This window comes from Trachurus japonicus, chromosome 17, assembly GCF_045865225.1.
Source record: "Trachurus japonicus isolate A0001 chromosome 17, Traja_1.0".
Classification (NCBI taxonomy): Eukaryota; Metazoa; Chordata; class Actinopteri; order Carangiformes; family Carangidae; genus Trachurus; species Trachurus japonicus.
In genome coordinates this window covers 21,771,178-21,790,570 of record NC_140923.1, presented here as the reverse complement: position 1 = coordinate 21,790,570, position 19,393 = coordinate 21,771,178, and the positions used below count along the sequence as shown (strand labels likewise).

General features: G+C 40.0%; 1 protein-coding gene across 1 annotated transcript; it reads right to left on the bottom strand.

The window, feature by feature from the left end:
• Window positions 1-8,251: 8,251 nt before the first annotated feature.
• Window positions 8,252-14,626, bottom strand: LOC146970614 (myosin heavy chain, skeletal muscle-like). Its single transcript, XM_085805932.1, is given in 16 exon segments — window positions 8,252-8,376; window positions 8,831-8,965; window positions 9,319-9,414; window positions 9,528-9,632; window positions 9,733-10,029; window positions 10,120-10,323; window positions 10,404-10,712; window positions 10,800-10,924; window positions 11,008-11,173; window positions 11,283-11,466; window positions 11,552-11,816; window positions 11,819-11,950; window positions 12,031-12,157; window positions 12,978-13,367; window positions 13,482-13,566; window positions 14,553-14,626. Coding segments are annotated over 16 exon segments (2,715 nt in total). The 3' UTR covers window positions 8,252-8,355.
• Window positions 14,627-19,393: the final 4,767 nt, after the last annotated feature.

The window sequence follows — 19,393 nt, the reverse complement described above, 5'->3', positions numbered from 1 at the left end:
CAAAGTCTCATTTACCTGTGTGGGCATTGGGCAAGTCTCCATGATGTTTGATGAACTTGGCCAGTGTGAGGACTGACATGAAGACTACCTCTGGTACAACGGCTTCAACGTCATCAGTTAATTTCAGCTCTTTAGCATATGGTATGTTAAGTACTTCCATTAAAAAGGAAGAAATAAGAAATTCCATCAACCTAATCTTAAGAAAATGCTTTTTATTCCAAAACATGTAAAGCCGATGGAAAAGACAATGATCCACATTCTGACAGTTATAAGCCTATTTGCCAGATAGCAGGTTTTTGAGATTTATGTTGTTGATGATGAATATTAAACAAAAAAAATGCAATTTTACAAACAGATAAATAACATAATTGATTTTGTTAAGTCATACTGTATATTGGTCGGAACCATATACTGTATAAAGGTCCAGTATGAAAATTATTCATGAGCCAATACGTCTTTATCAATTTTTTTGGCCTCTTATCTAATGTGGGTCAGTCGATACTTTACATACTGTATGCTAAAGCAGTAGTGCATGGAGTTATCCAAAAGTGGTACTTCTTCCCTTTAGATTGGAAAGAATAGAAAAACCACCTTATCGCTTGAAGTTAAGCTTTAATAAAATCTCAGAGGAAGTGATCAGATATGTAGTTTTGGATTCAGTAGTAACCAGTATGCAATCGTAAGATGAGGGATGAAGTCAATGTTGAAGCTTTGCAGCTTGGACAAAATGACTTAACCAGATTCACTCTGTTATCTGCACCATTAACTGTTTGATTCCCAAGTTGTAATGCTCGAATACCACCCCACACTGATATCTCCCACTGTCCTTTGTATTTACAGCGCATTCAGAAATTAGCTACAAATTTCTAAAATTCTGTTTTCACTTTGTCATTACGGGCTATTGAGTGCAGACTGATGAGAGAAAAGGTTTTGAATGATTTGAGGATAATAAGGCTCCAATATAACAAAAATGTGAAAAAAAAGTGAAAGGGTCTGAATACTTTCTGAATGCACTGTAGTCATAACCACGTTTGTATCATTTCAAAAGTGACTCAAATAAATGAAAATCAAACAAAAAAAAGGAAAAACTGACTTCTTAACAGGGTAGATGTTGACAGATGAGCTTTCACGTTCATAAACCTGTTACTGCTAAGGTTAAGAATTATATTATTTCAAGATCGAAAGCTTAAAAAAAAGGAAAAGTGTACTTTTTCTTTTTTTTCAGAGTCTGCCTTTTTTCCGCCAAGAAAAGGGCTGCTGAAGTTTCAAGAATGTTTTCAAAATGTATAAAAGATGCAAGATTATGAATTCATGTATGAGGTTTGTCTCTGTTCTGTTTTTAGCAGATAGATCACATATGGAAATGCTATTTACCAGATTCAAAGTGAAGAGCAGGAGGGGAGGCAGTGTGTGTCATGTTTGGTATGGTGGCATATAGATATTTAACTCACAGGCATCACTGGATGAAAACCTTGGAGTCACAGGTTTTCAGGATTGGCAGGCAAGACTTCATTAAAACGAAAATAAAGAGTCCAGCTGGTTTCCACTTTAGTATGAAATGCACTACATATGACACCTGACACACACTGGTCAGCCCTTTCTTCCTCCTACCGCCACCCCCAGTTAGACTAACAGTAATGAGACTTAGTCTTACGGCATGTGGTAGGAAGTAATGTTCTGTATTAGACAGCTCCTATATAGACACCTCGACATACCTACCAACACAGGACTGAATTAAGGGAAATTCTAGGATTGAATTATCAATATCAATAACAAAATGTAAAATTGGTGAAAAATGCTGGTCCTGTTTTTAACTAAACAGTGAAACACATGGAATGTAACTGGGAAAGAGTTGATAAAAGGCAGTGTTGGTAGATATGCACCTGGAGTCCCTAGCTGTGTCTCCCTCCTACAGAGGCCTGTCAGCACCACATCACTGAAAAGTAGTTCTCTACTTAGACCAGTAAAACATTTCAGCTGTTAAATCCAGGAGTGAAAAGTTAGAGCTTCATGTTGAACTGTATTGTACATTCTGAGATTTCTAATTTGGTTCTTTTTATTTTATTTTATTATTTTGACCCAATTTGTCTGTAGTTTGGTCTCTTGGCCATCAGCTACCTGTCCAAATCTGTTTTTAATGAGAAAATAATAGTAATAATCTACTTTTCAGTGCTGTGGAGTTGATCCACTGTAGTGGGCTGTATTATACTGTAGGACACAACACCATAGCAAGAGCATGCAGATGACAACAAACAGACTGCTGGTTATTAGAGGCATTTGTCCTTTTAGATAGAGCTCATCTCCCCAATTCTGAATATTTGGTATGAAAGAGATGTTCATTGTGATTAATTGTTAACCCGTGATGTGAATATTAATCAAGAAATAAAAAGATGAGCAAAAGGTCAGTGTGGTGTCACAGTTGTGTCATTTCTTCTTGTATTGCATTTATTCATTTTATAAATAGTGGTTGACTTAACCAGAACAAATCAGAAGATGTTTTAATAATAACAATAGTAATTCATTGGATTTTTATAGCGCTTTTCAGGGACCCAAAGCCGCTTACATAAAGACAGACGGGGGGGACAGACAGGTACAACGGTAGTTGGAGGTGAAAAGTATGATTAAAGAGCAGAGGGGGCTGATGGGAAGGGAGGAGGGGGCAGATGAGGAGGGATTGGGAGGAGAGTATGGAGGGAATTCAAACAACACAGCTACTGGTACTATTGAAGTCAGAAAGTTGTTTTCCAGCTCTACAGAGAGTACATCTTTGAACTGATTTTTTACTTGTCTTGCTGTCACGTGAGGATGATAACATAGATTCACACTGATATCATTAATGTGTTTGTTGGAGTTAAGGTGGGGCCAGAGAGCAACTGTGAATGTCCTCCTGCGGATCAACTTTAACTTTTATGAATCTGAGTAAATTAAGTTATTCAATAGTAGTGGAGTACTGTAGGTCAAAAAGTAGAACTGGATTAAATCCAGAAAGGGGAATCTAAAGAACAGCATCATCCAACTCCTCTGTGGTTGTACATGGCACCTTCCAGTAACAGTGTGAATGTGATCAGGGTGTTGTTGAAACTATCGAAGTGAAGGTCAGCTGCGTCTGATATTTCTCTATCAGCTAGAACAGCAGGTTTATTTTCTGGCCTCTGCTAAATGCAGTATGTTCACTTTCAGCATCATGGACAGCTCAGAATAATCCAAACAATTCTTTTTTTCTTAGTTAAAAATGAACTATTCATGTCTTTGAATCACCAGAACCCTCTTTTGTGTGTGTGTGTGTGTGTGTGTGTGTGTGTGTGTGTGTGTAGCACACTCTTCTCTCAGCTAAGAGAGAAGAGTGTGCTATAGCAGATCACATAAAACAGCTTCTGCCACACAGGGCAACTGCAGTCAAAATGGGCCCACCTGGCTGTCACCAACTATTATGATTCCTAAAAACTGGTTTTATTATTTTAATTATATCAAAATTCCATCGAAATATTGGCATATTAACAAAAACAACAACAAAAAACAAACAAACAATAAAAATCTTTTGGTCCAAATAAGGCCTTTGGTGGCAAATTTGAATCAGTAGGTTAAAGGGATAGTTCACCCTAGAATGATATTTCGCTCATTATCTACTCACCCTCATGTTGACTAAGGGCTGGAAGAAGTCTCAGAGTCCTCCGTCCCTTCTCTGAGTTACAGGGGGTCTTAGCGTAGCAGTGCATTTCAAAGCAACGGTTGTAAAGGGACACCAGAGCTCTTCGTAAAAAAACACACACAAAAAAACATCCAAATACCTCCATGATGCTCGTATGTAATGTCCGTCTTGTGCTGAAGCCCCAAATTGCGTAATTGTCCCGAAAAAAATTAAATAAGTCCACATTCCAAGCATGTTTGTAGCATTAGCTCTGTGTCTGTTGTCCGGTCTTCCGCTGCCAGCGCGCATGCGCAAAGTTCGCACTGAGACCGACTCGAGTCTCAGTCTGGTTGCGCATGCGCGCTGGCAGCGGAAGACCGGACAACAGACACAGAGCTAATGCTACAAACAAGCTTGGAATGTGGACTTATTTAATTTTTTTCGGGACAATTACGCAATTTGGGGCTTCAGCACAAGACGGACATTACATACGAGCATCGTGGAGGTATTTGGATGTTTTTTTGTGTGTGTTTTTTTACGAAGAGCTCTGGTGTCCCTTTGCAACCGTTGCTTTGAAATGCACTGCTACGCTAAGACCCCCTGTAACTCAGAGAAGGGACGGAGGACTCTGGAACTTCTTCCAGCCCTTAGTCAACATGAGGGTGAGTAGATAATGAGCGAAATATCATTCTAGGGTGAACTATCCCTTTAAGACTCAGTGAGGTAACCCACATAAAACAAAACATCTGATGACTTTTTCTTCACACTGCGCTCATGGGTTCACTGGGTGCAGAAACCTTTTGGAGAGTTTAGCTGAGCTGATACTTTTGAAATTCAAGAAGTTATATGTGTCAGAACAGAAGCAACATTAGTAGTTCATTAGTTACATGAAGTAGGAAAATCAGGCAGGTTTTCGTCCTTATAGGACTCCAAGTTGATCATTGTACCCTTGCTTCCACCCGTGTCCATGCGTCTGGCACGCTGCTGCATCCTTGAGCATAAAGATAACCTGTGAAATTCCTGCTGGCGGCTTCAACGGTGCTGATGATTTATTGGACAGCTTGGGGGCCGCCTATGACGCACTACAGAGGGACAAAGGGTGTTTACATGGAGAGGAGCACCAACAGGTGATCAATAGACAAAGGCAGAACAACTGTGACTCTTTGCAGAATGTGTGTGCCCATGCATCCATCGCATAGGCTATTCTGAATATGAATTGTATTCCTGCACGTTAGAACCAGACTTAATGCTACTGTAGTTTGGCTTTTACATATAGCCTAACATATTGTTGTTATCATTTGTTTCAGGTAGTTGAAACTTCCAAATGTAAATTTTCAGGTGTCTAATGTTTTTGTAGGCGTCAGACGCTAAAGGGCCAAAGGGATTGTGGTTGAGGCGACCCCAAAAAGAGGGTTCAATTACTGTAGCACTGTGACAAACAGGTAGTGATGCCTACTGTACACAATTTAAGCAATGTTTCAAAAATAAAGTTGGTTCATTTAGTGCATCTTTTTCTATAACATTAAATAAATAAATAAATAAATAAATAAATCCTAGGCTACATTCTACTTTAGGACACAAGCACCAAAACAAAGAAATCCTTAAGTTTAATATTCTACATTAACTTACATAACTTCATACTTAATAACTTACTAAAGGCTCTGAAGGGGGGTGTTTAAGTGTTAACGGTTTCAGTCAGACACCCCTAAAGTGGGCCATACCATTTCCTCACCTTCACGTCTACCTCACGCACGTCAGTGCCTGCTGTCCACGCGCACCCGTGAACGTAAGTAGCAGAAGCTAGCTACCGAGTTTGTTTCATATACTTTACCAAAGTCCTTCGAGGCACCTATCTGACTTTACTTCATTCACTTCTGCCTGAATAAGCTTGTTTCAGGTCCCCACAGGTAAACAGTAATGAGCGAGTGTCTGACTTTTATCGTTAATTAGCCGCATTATTCCGCATTGGGTCCATTTTCTGCGTGTCGTTCCCCCGCTCTCCCTCCCCATTTATTGTCTCTATACTGCGCTGTCGAAAGGAGGCAGAAAATGCCAAAAAATACAGCTAGAATATTTACTGGTCTCAAACATCAATGGATAACTGTCGAACTGACACTGACTATGATTCATACTGCGATGGCCTCAGGGAAACTACTCAGCAGACCCTGATGTACCAACAGCTGACGTGAACTTAACCGAGGTGACAACAGGAAGTTCCTTTGATTACCCTCCATACAGTGACCATTGTACATAATGTTGACAATGTGTTTTCCTTCATACCCTATATTCTGAACGTCTTAACTTAGCTGTAATCTATTCCAGGCGTTAGAGGAGCAATCAGCTCTTCGTCAAAGGTCCCATTCCCAGCTGTCCATAGTCCTTGTACCTCTGACTTCTGCAAGCACATGCACACATAAGGGAAGGTGCAAGGCACCTTGTCTCTCTTAAGTTTGAAATCTGAGCCAACTGCTGTTTCAGATGAGGGTGCTATTGTTAGAATGCTTGTTATTTACCGAAGGTCACTTGAGGAGGTGTGAAGTATTGGATCCAGCCTCCACGTGTCCTTTTCTTGTCTTACTCTTTCTCCGGGCCTCCATTCAGACAATGAAGTAGTTAGTGGTTGGTGCATCTGCGTTGCAGATCTGAAAGATGTCCAAAGATTAAGTTTTATGATTTTAGTTTTTTTTTGCTGATGATGATTCAACATTGCGCACAGCAGAGAATCAAGTCATAAAGGTAGGGTTTGAATTACATTGTATTTTAATTGATTTTGTAAAAAAAAAAATCACTTTAAATTTTAATCACTATGTAATATATTAATATTATTTAAGATCACGTGAACAATCTGAAGTGTTTGTTTTAAATATGTGTCATTGTTTTTCATCAAATCTTGTAGCGCTTTGCGCAGTTAGCGTGATGCTGTTTGTAACGTTAGATCTTGAAGGAGATACTGAAGGAATATGTGGGTAAAAGACAAGCTCGGATGACATGCAACTGTGTACTGGACTCTTTTATTTAGAGAAAATATATATGAAAGCTTTCCTATACATCATAACCCTACTTATTGTAATGAAACAAATGTTTCTTTTTAACAAATTGTATAAGTCACCTTATTTTTTTATTATGTTTCTTGTAAGGAAATTTTGACATGTAGAACGTTTGTATACGTTTTACTGACTTCTTACTGTATGTGAAACAGAAGTAAGCCAGATGCCTGCCACAAGGGAGCACGATTATAACAGGTGAGAGAACTGCTACCTGAAATTGCAAATATTATCTAGTATGTTGACATGGTTGTAATAGACCTAAATATGTATATGAATATGTGGTGTGCTTCTGTTTTAACTATGCTGTGCATGTAACAAAATTACTAATTGTATTAATGAACAGATAGAGTATTTCATATAAGCACAATCATTTCCATAACAAATTGCTTTAATCTCTATAACCTTCACTCTAGCTCACTTTATGATCAGTTAGTTGTTTTTTATCAATTTCAATTTTCTCAAAGCTCTCTACAGAACCTTGCAGGTCCCACAATGAGAAAACACTGAGCAAATTTCCTTTTTAACAGGATGAAATCTCTAGCAGGACCAGACTGAGGATTGGTGGAACCTCTGCCTTCACTGGTTTGGCTGAGAGGAGAGACATGACAGTGAATGGAAAGGTAGGTTTAGGTTTGGGGCTAAGGACAAGGGGTGATAGGTGATAAGAGAGAGAATAGGAACAGGACCAGAAGTGCATAATAGTAGTAATACTTATTGCTATAATTTAGATTAGATTAGATGAATTTTATTAATCCAACTTTGGGGACATTCGCTTGCCACAGCAGCACATCACATGACAGGGAATAGAGTAGAATAAGACACACACACACACACACACACACACACACACACACACACACACACACACACACACACACACACACACACACATTGTTATATTATTGTTATTTTTATAAACAACATGATAATACTAGTAATAAACTCACAGTACTTTAAAGGAGAAAGGTAACACTTTACTGACCTCTGCTGTTTGAACTTGTTGCTGCCCTGCAGTTATGTAGAGGATGTGTCCCTAAACTGTTGGATGTGGTAACTAGTAATAAACTGTTGGATGTGGTAACTAGTAAAACAGAAAACCCTTCAAACAGCCCATCAGTGTTACTGAGAACCGCACAAAATAATTACAGAATGATACATGATATAACCATAACTAATCGCCTTTTGTGCATTCATAACTATTACAGCAAATCTGATTTTCTACCTTGGATATACAACTGTTGACAATGTATACAGATGATGAAAAAACCCTCATTCTAAGGGTATAACAGTAAATGAAAAAAATAAAATAAAAATGAGAATAACCACATTACTGTAATCAACTCAAATACGAGATCAATTTTGTACAGTTTCTACTGTATACAAAAATCTACATGACGTGCAATATGTCGACTACATCCGCTGCCCATCCCATACTGTAGCTAAGTGAAGAGTTGATCTGTTACAGACTGTTTGTAAGACCTATATCAATTTAAGTGCCAGCACTCAAGATTTTGTTTCAGTATGCCTATATAGTATATAGTGAGGATGGAAAACATAAAACAATCCAAGACACAGGTTTAGATGCAGTCTAATTTTATTCTACTGAAAAATCAACATTCATAGGGAGACACCAATATTCAGACATTAGGTGACTCAGAACAGGACTTCAGTCCATGAGCTTTACTCTTCGTCGTGTCCTTTCTAAATTAAGAAGAAGAGAAAGAAAGAAAGAAAGAAAGAAAGAAAGAAAGAAAGAAAGAAAGAAAGAAAGAAAGAAAAATGTTAAAAACAAAACAAATATCTTTGCTATTTTAAAGGTTAGTTTTTTTAAATACATATTTTTTGGGGGACTTCTACATTGTATTGTGACATGGAGATGAAACATTTTGACACCATACTATTTACAGGTGGCCTTAGTGGATCCTGGATCAAACAGTACAGTAGTAGAATACAATGTATTCTGACTGCAGTATTTTCATGATAAATTAACCAAATGTTAGTTTATCATGTATATTACTATTTATTTTAATCATCATAGATCATCCAGATGGTAACAGCAGTAATGCTATACTCAGAACGACAAATCCCAAAACAGTTGTACTGTATGTAGTTTTCTCAACGCAGTCAAGGAAAAAGGTATTAAAAACACACTGACCTTTAACCCCACATCACAACTCTTTGCACGTAGCTTGTTGACCTGAGACTCGGCAATGTCAGCTCTCTCTTCAGCTTCATCAAGCTCATGTTGTATCTTGCGGAACTTGGTAATGTTGCTGTTGGCCTGTTCCTCCTGTTGAACAGACACACAATATCCTCTCATCAGTGTCTTTCTGTATTTGTACTTTGTGTACTCAATTAAGTTCATGTAATGAAACATACATTAAACTGACACCACATGGAATACATGTTAATTACATCAGATTTGATTGTGTGTTGTTTAGAAAGTTTTACTGGTTTGTACAAATCTGAGGTCATTAGTCTGTCAACGTAGTTTTGGCTGTATTACCCAATGCTATATTTAGAATGTTAGGTGGTACAATTCAGGAAATGAGCCATGGTATTTTATATGCATGGACATAAAGGCTTGAACACTTCTTATTCCTAATTCTGTATTACTTCATCTTAAATACTGGGAGTACTTACAGCCTCCTCTGCAGTTCTCTTGTAGGACTTGACTTTCAGCTGCAGCTTGTCCACCAGATCTTGAAGACGTGCTAGATTTTTACGGTCTTCTTCAGTCTAAATAAATATGAAAATGACATAAAATGAAAATGTATTACTGAATATAATTTAATTAATTATATAATTAATTAATTTTTCATATTTACATTTTTCTATAGATCAGTTGTTACCTGATAAGTGAGCTCCTTTATACGTCTTTCATACTTCCTTACTCCCTTTACAGCATCACCAGCTTTTCTCTGCTCACTTTCCACCTCACGTTCAAGTTCCCTGACCTGCAGGATGGAGCAACAGCAAATGTCAGCCAATAACCCTGTACATTTCAAAGAGCAGGTATGTAAATAATGCCATTTGCCAAATATTTCAACCACTCACCCTGGCCTCAAGCTTCTGCACCTGCTTCTTGCCTCCCTTCATGGCGATCTGCTCAGCTTCATCCAGACGGTGCTGCAGGTCTTTGATGGTTTGTTCCATGTTATTCTTCATACGCTCCAGGTGAGCGCTGGTGTCCTGCTCTTTCTTCAGCTCCTCTGCCATCATGGCAGCATCAGTGATGGCCTTCTTGGCCTTTTCCTCTGCATTTCTGGACTCCTGCACTGCATCTTCTACTTCTGTCTGAAGCTGGCTTGTGTCACCCTCCAGCTTCTTCTTTTGATTCAGCAGACTGGTGTTCTGGTTGAAGGCAAAATTTAATGACAGGATTTCTCAGTAAGTTGATGATGAGCAAAAAGAATTGTGTCGGGTGAAATGACTACATCTTACCTGTGAGTGCAGTAGCTGCACCCTCTCACTAACATCCAGCAGCTCTTGCTCAACAAGTTTGCGGCTTCTCTCAGTTTGCTCCAGAGCAGCCCTCAGTTCCTCCAGCTCAGACTGAAGCAGGTTGTTGCGTCTCTCAACAATGACAATGTTTTCCTTCATGTCATCATGGGCTCTTATAGATTCATCAAGCTGAAGCTGAGCCTCCTGAAAAAGCAAAATATTCATTTAGAAAGTTAAATCAAAATGTGTCCAAAGTGTTTTTTCTTCAGAAATGAAACATGTACCTTTAGATGCACATGAACAGATTTGAGTTGTTTCTGGGCCTCAGATGCCTGCCTATTGGCCTGGCTGAGTTGGATCTCCATCTCATTGAGGTCTCCCTCCATTTTCTTCTTCAGGCGCATGGCCTCATTCCTGCTGCGAGTCTCGGCCTCAAGGGAGCTCTGAAGAGTGTCCACAACTCTCTGTTGGTTTCTCTTCGCTTACTCCATCTCTTCATCCTTCTCAAGGAGCTTGCACTCAATGTCAGCTTTGACCTGATAGAATTCAAGCTGAACTCTGAGGATCTTCCCTTCCTCATGCTCCAGGGTGGCCTAGACAGAAGAGACATTTTGTTTGAAGGGTTTTACTTGTTGCTGACAAATTAAGGAGCTTGAGTTCTTTCACATGACAAAACATACCTCAGCTTCCTCCAGAGCTGTTTGTATCTCTGACTTCTCTTGCTCCAACTGTTTTCAAATCTTCTCAAGCTCATGAATACTCTTTCCACCCTCACCAATTTGTTCAGTGAGGTCAGATATTTCCTCTGAGAAACCAAATGCAACAGTGTCAGTGGTTGGGTTATCAGATCAAATCCTTTAATAGGGGTGTAGGCTGGTGAACCCTTACCCTGCAGATTCGTATTCTCTCTCTTCATTGTCTCCAGATGTTCAAGAGATTCTTCATAGGAGTTCTTCAGTTTAAAGAGCTCCGTGCTCAGAGACCTGGCCTCCTTCTGAGAACTCTCCAGTTCTGTTTGAGACTCCTCATACTTCTGTTTCCACTCAGACAAAACCTGCAGTGTACAGAAAGACCAGCTAAGACCTGACACATTTGTGCTTATATGTCATTACTCTTAGATTGTTCATGGAAAAGAAAAGACAAAAGATTAAAAAAAATTGTACCTTATCAAAGTTTCTTTGCTTCTTGTCCAGAGCAGCAGCAGCAGCATTTGACCTTTCCACATCAACCATGAGATCTTCAATCTCATTCTGCAGTCTGTGTTTGGTCTTCTCCAGAGAAGAGCATTTAGCATTCACTGCTTCAACAGCCTCCTCAGCATCCTGCAGACGCTGAGCCAGCTTTTTCCTAGATTGTAATTGAATTGATTTAGGTTTTATTTGCTTTTAAAAGTAATTCCACATTATTCAAGAAAAAGTCATGTTTTACTCACTTGGCCTCCTCTAGTTCCTCAGTCCTCTGGATGGCATCAGTTTCGTACTTTGTTCTCCACTGAGCCACCTCAGAGTTGGCCTTAGACATGCCACGCTGCAGTTCAGCCTTGGCCTCCTGCTCCTCCTCAAACTGCTCCCTGAGCAGGTCACAGTCATGACGAGAAGACTGCACTGCATGGGCTAATGCATTCTTGGCCTAAATCAAAATCATAGTTTAATGTTTCTGCTGTATGAATATCTAGTCTATACCAAATGAGGTCCTGTTGTCATTTTCTCTGCCTTGACTTCCTCCTCCAGCTGTCTTTTGAGATCTTCAATTTGCTGAGTGTAGGACTGTTTTCCTCTGGTAAGTTGAGATACCAAGGAGTCTTTTTCCTCAAGCTGCCTCGAAAGCTCACCTAAGTTTGATTGATAAATATAATGAGCACTTTGTAATATCCATCAAATCAAAATCAAATCAAATAGATCTTCCACAAACCATTCTCAGTTTGAAGCTTTGCTTTCTGCATGGTGAAATCATTGATGGTCCGTTGTCCCTCATCTGACTTGGTCTTGTATTCATTCATCTGGTCCTCCAGAGACCGGCACATTTTTTCCAAATTATTCTGAAAAGAAAAAGCAGTAAATCTTATACATTTAGCAGTGCTTGAGAGGAATTCATGGGGGGATAAAATATCAACACATTTTACAATGATGAGCATCGAGGTCCTGTCTAAGGCATTGGAGAAGATTAGACTTAAGTTACATAGATGAAACTGGTTAGTTGATAGGGCTTAGTCCTCCATGTATGAGTGTATGAAGATGTCTGGGTAAATTTGTGCATAGGGATTTGTGAGTTGGGGGGTACCTGTATGGTATGTTTGGTATGTATGTTGAATATTTGGGGGATATCATTGGCAGTGTGAACTAGATCACCCTTGTCTCGGGATGGTCATTATTACTTTTATTTTTATTATTTTTTATTCTTACTTATTTATTTATTTCCATTATTACTGGTGTACTCCTTGGACATTTGTTAGTAGAAGATGAGAGGGACAAGGGGACTTGACACTCCTGTGTTAATTAATTGAACTGTATGTGATGTACTTCCCCCTTTATGTTCAGAGACTAAATCCAGCAAGGGGAAGGGGAGGGGAGGGAAATAAGCCAGAGGGGTAGGGGTGGTATGGGTGGGATAAGGGTGGGACAATAGCTCACATGGTTATGACGTACACATTTTATATACGATGTATGGTGGTATATGTACGATGTACGGTGGTATATGTATGGTTTAAGGTGGTGTATGTAATTATGTAGCTGTGAATTTGATTTAATGTGGGCATATTGTAAAAAGGGTGGGGGGGATGAAATAATAAAAACTTGATCACAAAAAAAAACATTTTACAATGATAGTTTTCACAACTTAAAAGCTAAAATGTTATTTACCTTAGCCTTTACAATCTGCTCCATATTTGAGACCACATCATCCAGTTCCAGTCTGAGCTCACTCTTCTCCTTCTCCAGTTTCTGCTTGACTCTCTGCAGGTTGTCAATCTGCTCCCCCAGGTCAGCCACACTGTCGGCCTGTTTCTTCCTGAGTGTGGCAGCGGTGGCTTCATGCTGCAGAGTGGCCTCTTCAAGGTCTCTGCGGAGTTTCTGGAACTCAGCCTCCCTCTTCTTGTTCATCTCGATTTGGGCAGCTGTTGCTCCACCAGCCTCCTTCAGCCTCTCACTGATCTCCTCCAGCTCCCTGGACAAGTCTGCCCTTTGCTTCTCCACCTTGGCTCGGGCAGCTCGCTCTGCCTCAAGCTCTTCTTCCAGCTCTTCAATGCGGGCCTAGACCAAAATGAAAGCCATTCCCTTTTCAATTTCATTATAGTCATTGTGGTCACAACATTTTTTTGCAGGTTGTAGCCTGCTCAGTTTACTTTACAAATTTTGAAATATTACCTGCAACTCCTTCAGTTTTTTCTGGAGCTGGGCACACATTGCTTGTTCATCTTTCCCATTGAGTTGACTGATTTCAAAATCTTTCCTGTGGATAAAAATAATTGAACATACAGATGTAGCCACCTAGAAGTTCCCCCTGGTCCCTAGTGGGACCTCTGCGGGACCGTGATGGGTCCGTGGCGGGTCCGTGACGGGCTCCCGCTTGGCCCGTGGCGATAATTTAATCCCCCGCGATGACGTAGCGAACGCAGCCACGACTGTTAACGCCCCTCTGCAGCCCGTGTGAAAATCAGCTGCAGTGTCTCATTTGTCCACGGGGAGGAGCAGTGATTTTGACCCGAGTTAATCTGTCAATCACTTTTCCTCCTCCTTTCTTTTTTCCCTCAGATGAATTGCTATAATTGCCTCCAAAACAGGCGATCTATAAGTAGCTTCAAAGATAAATAAACACCGACAGAGCACAAATAAAAATGTATATCACTCGCAGTTTACCTGTCTACAGAATTTGCATTCTAGTAAATGTTTGCCTTGTGGTGGTTTTAATGGTAACACTGAAGCATACGGTGCGCAAATAAACCCTAACCAATAAATAAACAACATGCCAACGTGTCCGTGAATATACACGCATGAGACTGTATGTGTAAAATGAAAGTGTCCTAAGTGACCGGCCTTATATTCAAACAAGAGGAAAGAGAAATAATTATGAGGTTCATAAATTAAAACCACATGATTGTGCGTCGTGCACCCTCGCCATGGCACAGCTGAGACTTAACATAGGCTACTGGATGTTTTTTGTTTGTTTGTGTGAAACCTGTAACATAAACAGTTATTTACAAGCCCCTCTTTCAGTTTTTGCCAGTCGGCAACCATGAAATCTGCTGTGCATCTCTGGCTTGCTCATTCACTCCCCGCAAATAAATAAATAAATTTCTAGTGACCACAGCGTGTCACGTCTCAGAACCACGGGCTACATTTGTGTATTTGTTAGGGCTGTGCAAGTTGCGTTATGGCAACTCATTAAACTATTAACGCCAACATTTATTTTATCGCGCATTAATGCATGTTGCTCACATGCTTTTATTTTGGAAAAGTCTGTTGCTGGCTGCTGCGGTGTAGGGGTCAGAGTCGCCGGACACCGTAAACATGCGCTGTGCACCTCTGTAAAATTCTCAATAAAATTTCATGAATGAGTCTATTTTTCACCACAGAATACTAAAATCCCTCCCCCTGCGCTATGCTGACCTGACGCGTCGAGTGGTTGACAGCTCTCTCTCTCTCTTTTCACTTTTAATGATAAAGTCACGTCAAACCAGCCATTCCCATTAGGAGAGCCAAATGCCTGACGCGCGATCTACTGGCACTGACGCACCTGTCTTAATATGGAACTCAACATGAGAGCGAAGGTGCGCTCTGCTCTTATTTCCATCTCACCCCACACACGTCGACCTGTGTCTTGTGAAGACGTACAGCGCGATGGAGAGAGAGAGAGAGAGATCATACAGTAGGCTATACAGCGCGCACTGCACACCAGCTGATCCGCCGGTCCACTGAGTGAAATAAGCAAGTTAGTCAGGTAACACTTTATTTTAAGGGGTCCTTGTTCCTGTGTATCTACCTAATTAATTACAGTGTAATTACCTATGTAACCGTATGTAATAACATGTACTTACATTGTAAATACATAGTGTATTTTGGTGTACTTACAGCTCCTTGTTACACTTGTAATAAGAAATGCTTGTTGTCCTCTCTCTTTGCACAAGCATTTCTTATTACAAGTGTAACAAGGACCTGTAAGTACACGAAAATACACTATGTATTTACAATGTAAGTACATGTTATTACATACGGTTACATGGGTAATTACACTGTAATTAATTAGGTAGATACACAGGAACAAGGATCCCTTAAAATAAAGTGTTACCAATCAGGGCCGTTGCTAGGAATTCTGGGACCCCTGAAAGAATACTAAAGTGGGCCCCTGACTTTTCCACTTTTTTTCTTAGACGACGTATGTATGATCATTTTTTATTTAGCCTACTTTGTTTTGATGCTAATGCAGCATTACTATGAGTATTAGTCAGGGTCTTATGCAGAATAATTCAGTCATACAAAGATTAGACTAGGTGCAGCAGGTGTCTTCAACTTTGTGAAATTGTGATATCAAATCGGAATGGGGTTTATAGGGGGATTGACAGTATAGGCTAGTGCTATAACTAGTAAATTATAGTGAAAAATCAATACATTTAATTAATAAATTTAATCCAGAGGAAGTACAGAGTTAATCCTGTTTGACTTGTGTGTGTGCGTGTGTGTGTGTGTGTGTGACAGTTGAGGGTCCTGTCGCTATGCCTCCTATTGATCATGCGCCCTGGCTACTTGGCCAAGGGGATGTCCCTTTGGCCGAATGGTTTGCGCACATGACTGTTACCCGAGAGTCTGGGGTTCGAAGCCCGCCCTGGACCCTCTTCACCTTGCCACATGTGCCTTTCCTAACCTCTGCCATGAAGCACTGTTGCAAAATTACAACATTTTTTGTAAGATAGATAATAATGTAAGATAATCATGAAAATAAAAATGTTTAAAGCAGGACCTTCTAAGGAAATACCTGCTCATTTTCTAATCAATTCATAGTCAAAGCATTGGGGGATGCTTGGAGATGGTAATGCTCTGGAGCAGGTGTGAATGTTCAGGGGTTTGGAGTGTGTTGCTTAGGAGAGAGTCTGGTCCAGCTAGATTCACAGTAAATAAATTGTGATAAAAAAATTGACAGTAGGTATTATTAGCTACAACAATTTGTTTCCAGATAAAACAGTGGCCAGCGCATCTCCAGTAGCTAGGTCTGTTATAATTTCACTTCTTAAATCAAACATGTACTCGTGGTTCTATGAATTATGTGAATTTCCACTCACCACCAGTGGCGGCACTTTAAATGCCGCCTCTGGCGATATGTACTGTTCTGTGAGAGAAGCGCCATCTCCTGGTCATGTCATGTATTTCACTGAATGGGTGGAGTTCCAGTAAAAACTAGTCACACGCAGGAAAAGGAGGGGGTCACTCCAGCTGCTGGGACTTTGCTGGAGCTCTGCTGGAACTCTCATGGGAACAGCATGGCAGCAGCATGGCAGCCGCATGGCAGGGGAACTTCTATGTGGCTCCCACTGTAATCTTATAAGTATAAGTAGTGTGTGTTGTGTTTGACTTATTTCATGGAAATGGCTTTTTATTTTTATTTTGTATGGTATTATCTTCTCTCCTTGAGGGATTAAAAATACAATTCCTCCCTTTTTCAGAGAGTAAAATACACACGGGGCATATATTAGGGCACTGAAGCAGATTCATGTTGTTGTGACCTATACTCCAGACTACCCAGAAGATGCCTGCTGCAAGTGCCCTCATCCTGCTCCTGTTGACATGACATTGTTTTCTTGCCTTTATCCTTGAGGACAAAGATAACTTGTGAAATTCCTGTTGGGTACCTTTGGGGCTTGCTGGTTCAAAGGACAGCTTGTAACGCAAGTGGTCAGGACAGGTTTTTGTTCTTTCTTTGACCAGCGGCAACAGGTGATAAGCCCATGAGAAACCCGTGATGTACTGTATGCACCATATGGAGTGTAATTATATAATACATTGCCGAAAGAATTAGCTCTGTGTGAATGGAAAAAAACATTGCATGTATTGTACATACCATATATTTGACCCTGAAAAGTTATATGATATGATGATGAGGGTTATGGCGATGGTATCTACTTCTAAATTTCCCTCAGGATTCTATCTAATTATCTATCCATCTGTCAATCAGTATTTGTCTATGATTTGATTCACCTGACATGAACTTCGACCCAAGTATAGTGAAGGTGTGTTCTTACAACACACGTGGCTAGTAATCCAACCCTGGCCCAAGCTGTCTTCTCTCAATCACGTCACATCCAAACAGACCTTGTCCCTACTTGCCTCCTCACTAGAATTCACATCTCCTTTACTTATCCCTTGGTCTATTCCAGGCTCTAGGAGAGCACTCGTCACCCACTCTCATTCCCAGCTGTTTACAGTCCTTGTGTCTTTGACTTTTATGATCACATCAATATGCAAGGGAAGGTGTGAGGCACCTTGCCTCCCTTAAGTTTGTAAGAGGAGCCAGCAAAGCTATTGTTAGTATTTGCTTTGAAAGGTCACTTCTAAGGGGGTGTTGAATTCTGGTGGTGGCTTACAGGGGTTGATTGGTTTTCCGCCTCTTCTTGTCCTCACTCATTCAGACAATGGCCCTCTGTGTGGACTCCTGTCTGTTTGTGGGCATGGCGAGTGAAAGAGTCGGAGCTAGAAGATGCACCAGCAGCGTTGTATTGGTCTGCTGTATGGGACCATGTGTGTGTTGATCGCGACCGCGACCAATTAGCGATTTAGCGCATTTAGCATTTATTACCGCTCCAGTGCGACCTGTGCAGCAGCAGGAGGAGGAGGAGAGGCTGACTGACAGAGAGGAGAGGTGCACCACACACACCACACACCACAATAATAATAGTTTGGCAGGACACCTATACCTCTGACGCCTACGGAGCCTATGCTTCACTTTATGTTGTTGGTAAATACTGTGGTTGTAAAAGTAGTACGCTAAAGTTAAATTATTTTGTATGCACTAATTCAAGGGTCAGAGCTGTAAGAGACATTTTTACTTTTATATTTCATTAGATATATTTTTTGTTATAACCACAATTGATGAAAATATATTTCAGTGAATAACTAATGACTTTCTTTGCCCAATAAATTAAAAGCATGTTGGAACTAACATTGTCTCCTTTCTTGCAGCCAGAATCTCACCCACTTTTAACCTAAGACTGTCACACTGATGTATCATATGTCATACTGCCTCATTCTTTCAGATCTAACCTGAATACAGGACTGATTTGATTTTCCCAGCGATCAACGTATACCGAACCGGACCGAAAACCGTGACCACAAAACCGTGAACCAAACCGAACCGTGGATTTTGTGAACCATTCCACCCCTCCTATCCTGAGCCTTGCTTGTCTTCTAAGGAGGCAATAATGAGGACAACTAAGAGAAAGGTTAGTTGACCATTTGAATATTTTAATATGTTCTTTGTGCAACACTTGAAAAGGTTTTTTGTTTGTTTGTTTCCCATAATACTGTTGTAATTGATGGAATTCTGTTGTTTGAAATGATTGGGGTGGGGGAGTCACTTTTTTAATTCACAAAGTCCATATTATCTGGTGTTATCTGGTGTAATAAGTAACGAAGTTGGTCCATCATACAATGAAGTCCAATTTATATACTGTACATAAAAGCATATTGTATACAGGTAGATGCAATGAGGTTGCTAAATTTCAAGTACTTGTTTTATTATGTCCAGATGTATTCAGTTATTTTAGCTGTGGTGTTGCTGTACAAACTCAAAGTGCAATTTGTTCCAGAAATTTGTCAATTTTTTTCCCAAATATGGCTGCAGTTTCTTGGTTGGTGAAACAGTTTATTACTGAGAGTAGATGTTTTATCAGGGATGTGGCTTACAGTACTTAGTTTTTTTTTGTCAATTTCAGTAACATTATCAGTTGTCAGGTAACTAAGTTCTCTTTCATCTTTCAGTCCTGAGAAAATATTAAATCATTCACTCTTTACTGAGTTAATTATTTACCAGTTGTCAAGTGACAAGTGTTTGTCAGCTGTTACAGGTTAATTGTTGTCCTTTAAACTAAACTTTAGTTAACTAAACTTTAAACTTCTTACCAAATGCCGTCAGGTGACAGATATGAAGTTTCTTTTCATAAGGCATTGGGCTACATGCTTTCAGAACTTAAGTGTTCCATGGATTCTCCAAATACAACTCAACTGTATAGCAGATTATTCACGTCATTTGCATACTGATTCTTCCGTTTTGTCCTTTGAGTTGTCACACC